The following is an 8,331-nucleotide window of genomic DNA, read 5'->3' as shown; positions in this document are numbered from 1 at the left end:
TTTAATTTAAGAGTTACCCAACATATTTACTCAACACTTTATCACTGTTGCAACTTGGAATGGAATAATGTAATACAACTCTGATTAGGCGGAAATATTTGCTGAAAATAAGTCTTATTTGACTGTGAGCTTGTAGATCGGCCATATTCTGCTATTGATTTGAGGTGTGTGGGTAGTTACAGTGCTAACTAAGGTCTGTCTTACTAAGTACAGGGGATCTAAGTTGTTAATGGGTAGCTTTATATTATAGCCTATGTCCTTTTATTGTAACTTGTGGTCCTATGTTGTCTCACCATGCAGAAGTCTGGCTTCAAGACTGTGATGATGTGTGATGATTCAACAGCAAGCAGTCCAGTCAGATCCTGAGAGAAGGTGGATGGCTGCTGGTGATGATAGCAGTGTGCAACCTCAGAAATAATTAGAATTTCAACCAGCACTGGTTAGTGGTACACACAGATAGAAAGTCCACCACTGATTCTAACCCTTTGACAACACTAGACCAGTGGTTCTCAACCTTTTAAGGCCACGACCCCCCAAATAATCATATTTTAACTTTATTGTCATTTTAGAAATGTGCATATACCCTCTATCTAAACACTTAAACTTTAGGTTGGTTTGTTTACTGTTGAGAGAGAAAACAATGTTGCAAATTGAGTTAATCATCCAAAAATAATTTGGGGATCCCCCTGGAGGTCCAGAATATACACAGGTTGAGAACCACACCTGTGCAAAGAACAACACCATATCTGCCAGCAATTGTGTAGCAGAAGTAGCAGTTATATCATTAGCATAGCACGTTTAGCATTAGCATCTGTTAGCATTTAACGAAAGTAACAACATAACATTAGCAAGCATTAGCAAAAGTAGCGGTTGACGTTAGGTTAGCATTAGCATCTGTTAGCATGTTCGCCCTTCTTCAGCTCGGTGGTGGGCGTGTCACATATTCGCGTTGCTGATGTAACAAAACGGACGACGCGCACGCGACTCTGTGCACGGCTGCACGCGCGCCCGCTCATTGGACGCGGACGCGCGTCGTTTGAAGCAGCCAATGTGCGAGGATGGCGTCGGGTATAAATAAACGGCGTTTGCAACAGGGCGTCATTCAGTGTTGGAGCGTTGAGGAGACAAGTCGGACTACTTCACTGAATCATCACTAACTCACAACTAGCATAACAACTTTAATTGATTTCAACGATTCATCATCACTTCGGTGGAGTTGATCGTTATGGACAACATGGCTCCACTTGCAAAGCGTTCCTACATGGCTGCACTTGCAAAGTGTTCCTACATGGCCAACAACAACAAGGCGGCTAACAAGGGAAACAGACCACAACAACTGACCGTTGTCCACACCAGAATCCTCCCGGGGGTCAGAGACAGACTGAGGATGAGGCTGGCTGCACATTGCATCAGGACCCCGGCAGAACTGGCGAGGAGCAAACGGCCACAGTGGGAGCGGGAGCCAGCAGACACACCTGGGAGAAGAAAGAGGTTTGCCACCTGCGACGTTGACGCACTACGGTGCGAGACCGGCGATGACAACACCGCAAAGCTCCTGAAAGTGACCGTTGTTGCCCAGTCACAGCCGGACAGAGTGGAGGCCCCTCCTCGAGTCGCTCCCTTCACTGTTCCAGACATTGATGCAGGGGAGCAATGTTCTGAGTATGTGAAAGACATTTATGCACATCTAATGGACCTCGAGGTACAGCAGGCTGTGCGACGCGGGTATTTGAAGGGCAGCGACATCAAGCCCCACATGCGAGCTCTCCTAATCGGCTGGATGACCACGGTTAGTTCCAAATACCAGCTGCTCCAGGAGACGCTGTATCTGGCGGTTGCCATCTTCGACCGTTTCCTGCAAGTTACGCCGGTTCCACGAGAGATGCTCCAGCTTGTTGGTGCCACTGCCATGCTGCTGGCCTTGAAGCACGAGGAGATGGACCCACCACAGGTCCGGGACTTTGCTGACTTCACAGACGACACCTACACAGCCGCTCACATTAAACAGATGGAGCGGATCATGCTGAGATCCCTCAACTTTGACCTGGGACGCCCGCTGCCCGTGCACTTCCTCCGGAGAGCGTCCAAGGCTGCAGGCTCTACCGCGGAGACGTACATGCTGGCCAACTACCTGATGGAGCTGACTCTCTTCGACTACGACCTGGTTCACTACCGGCCGTCTGAGATCGCCGCCGCTTCCCTGTTCCTCTCCCAGCTGCTGCTGGATGGCCAGTCATGGACGCTTGCACAGCTGCACGACACCACCTATGACGAGGATCACTTAAAGCCGATCTTGCAACACCTCGCCAAGAATGTAGTGGCCGTCGACCAGGGGAAAGCAGAGCTGCAGGTGGTGAAGAAAAAGTACTCTCGGAATCCCAGACTGGGATCACGCGGGGTCTCACTCCTTCCTGAGCTGCAATCTCCTGTTGTGTTCAACCTGGCTCTTCCTCTGCTGGGGGACCTACAAATCTGCCCTCCAAGAAAGGCTAGAGTACACCACTGGTTGTAAGGCATTTAAAACGCCTTTTTATAAGAGACGTTTATTTTTAAACCCACCTAAACGTGGGCAGAGTTTATGGTCTGGATCCAAGAAATCTACTTGGTTGAAAGGATTCCCAAATAAACCATTTTCATTTTCACTGTTTCACTGTATACTGTTGTATTGTTTTCCCTGTGCATGCTCTAATTATGTAAATATCTTAATTAAATTATATTCATTTAATAAAACATTTTTTGTGTGATTAACAGCGTTTGTTATTGTATATTCAGGCTTTTAGTTTGACCAAAGGTTTCCTCCCAGTCACAGTGCCACCTGCAGGCTATGCTCTTTGGTTGTCCCTTCTCTGATAGCTGTGGTTCACAAACGTTTTATATCATTAACGTTTTTAATAACGTTTTACAATCGACATGACTGAATAATTTTTGACATGCTTTAGGCTATTTGATAATTTTTAACCTTGAAATGGTGTGCTAAGTGCTTTGATAACTTGGCCAAGTCTTCTTCAGACCAAGTGTCACCCAATATAACTTAATTTTAAATATCCTTTATTAAATACACAAATTATCTAAATGTAAAATGTGTCTGTAATTTGTATCCTCAAGGTTTAAGGTTTCTTTATTGTGAAGTATTGTGTGCAGTTTGCGGAGTGAACTTATTTTGTTAGACATTGTAGCAGCATTAATAGTTAACAGTTCAACAATGTATTCAGTAAATAGAACAGTTAGTTTGACCATTGCACTAGTGCTTCAGGTGATTAAGAGAAATCTTATCTCTTAGTATATGTCAAACTATTGTTATAAACAGTGTTAAATAAGGCAAGGTACACACACGTCATGGAGTTCAGGAAGAATTCTCCTTCTGAATTACACTGTGTTGTGGTCCATATTAATAACATAAAACCCACAATGAAACATGGAAATCACTGTGGAATACGTGTCATTCTCATAGCATAAATAAAAACAGACCAGATATCAAAACATGGAGAAATGAGTAAAATAGAAATATATATACATGATGCATGGTATAAGGTAAGTAGTTAAGAACAGTGGGAAGAGGCAGTAAAACAGCAGCAGTAATGTCATGACATAATATGTACATGGGTTAAGGAAAAAGAAATGCAGTTAAATGTAGCAAATGCAGTGGTTCTCAACCTTTTCAGGCCGCAACCCCCAAAGTACATTATTTTAACTGGGGACCCCACCCTGATGAGCATTCCGAGTTGAGGAATTACAATTTGTATAACACGGTTCTATTGTGAAAATAGCTTATCTACATGCTCACAATGCATGTTGCGAGACTGTACAATCTATTTTCACAATTTCTGCCTCTATAATATTTGACAATTTGGCCAATGTTTAATTTATCATTTTAGAGATATTAAAAGGTCATTAAATTGTCACTTTAGAAATGTGCATATACAACCTATAAAAACGTTATGTTGGTTTGTTTACCCTTGAGTGAGAAAACAATGTTTCACATTAATAATTTGGGGACTACCCCTGGGCGTCCCAACCCACAGGTTGAGAACCACTCTGCTATAGAGGAGTTCCACATGCACCCATTTCAACAAGCAATGCTGGAATAGAGTTGTTCCAAAAGCTCCACTGCAAACTCTTAGGGCCTATATGAATGAGGAATGATGCTGAAAAAACATGTTAGGTCTGTCAAAAGATGATATTTTCCCCTGGCCTCCAGATGGCAGCATCGTCCTTTCTTCTCCTTTCTGCTCACTTCCCAGTCCTGTTGCAGTACTGCAGACAGTTAGTAGGCTGGATCAGTCTGACCAAATGCTACAGATTAAAGTGGAGGCAGTCAACCTTCACGCATTGAAGAGAAAATGAGGGTCCACTTCACCTGACACAGCCATCATAGTCTGTGTCCTCTGCTGAGCCCTGCCGGTGACATCACACACGCAGTGAAACTCCCAAATTACTCTTAAGACAGTGGTTCTCAACCTGTGGGCCACATTATTTTGGGGGGTCCCCAGATGAATAACTTAATGTGCAACATTGTTTTCTCACTCAACAGTAAACAAACCAACATAAAGTATAAGTGTAGAGGCTATCTTCACATTTCTAAAGTGTCAATTTAAGGACTTTTTAATACCTCTAAATGAAAAATTAAACATTGTCAAATATTAAAGGCAGACAGTTTGAAAATATTTTAGCAATAGAACCGTGTTATACAAAATGTAATGCCCCAACTCTTACAAATCCAATTTCAAATATGATAATTTTGGGGGTCGTGGCCTGAAAAGGTTGAGAGCCACTGTTCTAGTGAACCAGCCCACATTTCCACCAGGTTTAAGCAGAAACATTGTAATGAAGGATATGTCATCAATAGTGAATATGAACTTAGCTTACAAAATGACACATTCAGGTAGGGATGACAAAACACACTTGCTTTTAACAAAGGAACCTGCAAAGAAACTTGAAAGGTGAAACATACACGAGGTAGATATTTCTTGATATCATGTTACAGATAATGATAGTTTGCCCAGTTCAATCAGCACATGTCTGGCTATGAACTGATATCAAATCCAGAGGGGTCCCTCTACCCCACTTTGAGAATAATTGCCGTAGTATTTACTCTCCTCATAACACATCAGAGGTAACATGCTCTTCAGCTCATGTTGTGCTGGCTGTGTGTGACATCCAGTCTCTCAGGCCTGGCTACTCAGTCCAGCAGCAAACTCCACCAGTGTACGAGTTGGCCTGCCTGACCTGCCTTTCCTCAGGTAGGGGATCTCATCTTTGTTGGACATGACCCCCAGCACTGTGACAAACTCTCTCAGGAAGGCAGCTGCTGTCCACGCACCACCAGACCTGATGAGATACAGATTCATATACTTAACACAATATATTGTTTTTATGTATATTTCCCCCCTGCCATCACAACTGCTTATCAGCGTGATATGGGTTAGTGATTTGTACTTCCTTATTTTACTCAAACACTTGAGGGCCTCTGCTACTATCTGACAGTGCTCAGGGTCAGTGTGTGTTGAGCTACAGTACGTACCGGCTGTAGCTGCCGATGTTATTGAGGTCGGCCAGTTGGCTGCGAGTCACCTGCTTGGTGTAGTGTTGGAACAAAGGCATCCGCCTGTCACCACATTGGCCTACACACACACAATGAAAAAGACAATCACAAACTCATACACACACATGACAAACTAGAAGCAGTGATCTTCCGAGCACAGGTCTATGCCAGGTCAGGAAGGTTGTTGTGGCCTCCTGGTGGCGCTATAATAGGCCAATGTTAAAAGGGTGCCATGTTTTCTTCAGCCTTTAACGGCAATTAGACGCTGCATGCATGATTTTATTCCAAAAATGTGGTGTGCAAAAGTCGACCTGCTGGTGGCGCTCTTAACAGACCAATATGAAAAAGGTGGCATTGTTCCATGACCTAGTGGGAATGTGCGTGCAAAGTTTCATCAGGATGGAATATGAAATATATGACAGATCTATCTGACTATACTAGAGACACTGTGTATTGATTTGTGTGATTTTTGGATAAAATCTTTCAAATATTTTTTTAAATTTGATATCAACAACAAAGCTTAGTAGCTGTCCCAGAAAGCTGTCCCACCTTGTTTTGAATCTATAGAGCCCTAACAGGCTCTGTGCATTAATGTAGTCATGGGTTTCTAGAAGATGGTTTCCTGTTGTGGTTCATCAGCTATTGGGAAATGAACCGTAACAGGAAACAGGTGCTGTATGCCACATTCTGGAAACCCAGGAAATACAGTTATGCACAGAGGCTAATATTTCCATGTGTCTCACCTGTTAGCGTAGAGGCGTTGACGATGGCACTGGGGTTGAAGGTGTGAGCATAACACAGAGCATCAGCCATCTAAATAACTTGATAACTTCAATGAAGTTGAAGATCACATAGCAATAATGCTTATTATTTAAGAAGAGCGCAGCTTCAGTCCTTGCCTTATTATGTAGTCGTTTTAGTAGTATGTAAAATGTCCATATGGTTATCCAAATATTCACTGTCTGTTTGTCGTTGATGAGGCACAACAAAAAAAGCAAACAGCAGCGGGTTTGTGCCATCAGTCTCACCGATAATGTTGACTGGCAGCTTGAGGGCTGCTGCCGTGACGATGGAGGCCCACACAGAGGATGGCTTCAGGGAGATTCCACCACTGAAAGGAAGAAGAAATCAATGTGAAAAATGACTGACTGTCAATAATAGAATAGTGTCTACATCTGGAAGAATCTATATTTTACACCCATATCCAAAGCCACATACAGTATGTCAGTCCTGTATGTCCATGTGCTTATCTGTAGGCCTGTGTTAATTGTTTCTTATTTACTGACCCAACACGAGAATCCAGAGAAGAAGCCATTGTTTCAGGCAGCCAGGCCCGAGAAACCCTAGAATTTATTATGCTTTGATCAATATAATACAATCAAAAGTCGGATCGCAGATCGGCTGTTTCTAAGTACTCCAGAGACAGTGCTTCTGGTTGGGACCGGAAACCGGAGACGGATATGCTTTTTGGGGGAGCGGGACAACAATGCAAAGGAGAGGTCACTCCAATGCATTGTTGCAGGCGAGTGCAGAAATGCTTGCATGGATTATCATGAGGTGTGATGTTTTCGAGAGCTGACCACAGCATACTCGCAGAAAGTAAGGAAATCGTGGCAGGCAACCCCCGATAAACGCTGCTTTTTTAATGGGGGCATACTATAATCTATGATCCGCGGCTATTCGTGTGGCCAGGGCAGACGCCAGTACATAATGCCTATCAAATACGCTACTTTGAAAGGTTCACGAGGGCAGACGCTATTCATATTTTTATGCCAGATGCCGTATACGTGCGTTACAGGTAGACCACAGCACTGACTGCTTATGCCCTATAAAAAAAAAGGGGGGGGGGAAAATTTTGGGAAAATGTTTGCCTATAATGACAACCAAAATAGGAACGGCCAGGTTGAAAGTTGTTAACAGCGAGAATGAGTTTTCATTCCATTAACGGAATGGAGCAGGAATAGTCTTGAGAGCATGGAGTGGAAATGCTGAAACAAAATAATGTTTGTTTGATACTTCACTGCATCGTTGAAGCACAAAAAAAAAGGTGAGACACATTTTGGCCTGGAAAATAACGTTCCATTACTTTGCTGGTTTTCTCAACCTTATCAATATACTGTAACACTCAAGGAAATAATTAACAATATCCATAACCCAAACCAATTATCCAATGTTTCATGTTGATTAATGCTATATTTTCTTCAACATTTTTAATTTGCATTTCGAAACATAATATTGATGTTCAACTGTTAACACAAGATTAGATCCCTTTTGCCATTTAATGAATTCCTTTAAAACTAGCCATTGGTCATCAGTTAAAAAGAGCTTTAGATGATTTAACTGTAATTATTTTAAGGCAACATAATTATCAGTAATAGGCATAAACAACTAATTTATCACCTGTCCTTTTCACACCAGACAAAACAGAAACTGATCACTTACACATTCATTATATCATTGTTATAGGTAGCGTAACTGGTCGATAGTTGCATAACTTACCTCATGAATTCCTTTAGGAGTCTTCCAACTGCTTTAGGAGTTTCTCTGAGAAATCTAAACACAAAATCATTATTCTGAGGTAAGCTACATGTCAGTGTTTTGCTAACAATGACCGATAAGTGAACATGCAGTATATACAGTACCTTGAGGATCATGAATCAGGTGAATTGCACTGAAATTGAACACTTCTACTTTCTTCTTCTTCTTGTGTTTCTTTAAAAGGAATACATAATCATATGGTAAAATACAAGTATGTTGTATAGGCAAACACTGAAAACAGAAACTGCCAA

General features: G+C 42.3%; 1 protein-coding gene across 1 annotated transcript; it reads left to right on the top strand.

Annotated features, from left to right (window-relative positions):
* Positions 1 to 1,234: 1,234 nt before the first annotated feature.
* On the top strand, positions 1,235 to 2,512 carry LOC308288008 (G2/mitotic-specific cyclin-B2-like; the record flags this gene model as incomplete). The annotated part of the gene is made up of 1 exon (XM_080729354.1): positions 1,235 to 2,512. One exon carries the CDS (start codon positions 1,235 to 1,237, stop codon positions 2,510 to 2,512), a length of 1,278 nt encoding a protein of 425 aa, XP_080585480.1.
* Positions 2,513 to 8,331: the final 5,819 nt, after the last annotated feature.

Source organism: Nannobrachium achirus (genome assembly GCF_963921795.1).
Source record: "Nannobrachium achirus genome assembly, chromosome: 7".
In the NCBI taxonomy this organism is placed as follows: Eukaryota; Metazoa; Chordata; class Actinopteri; order Myctophiformes; family Myctophidae; genus Nannobrachium; species Nannobrachium achirus.
This window is presented reverse-complemented; position numbering and strand designations above follow the sequence as displayed.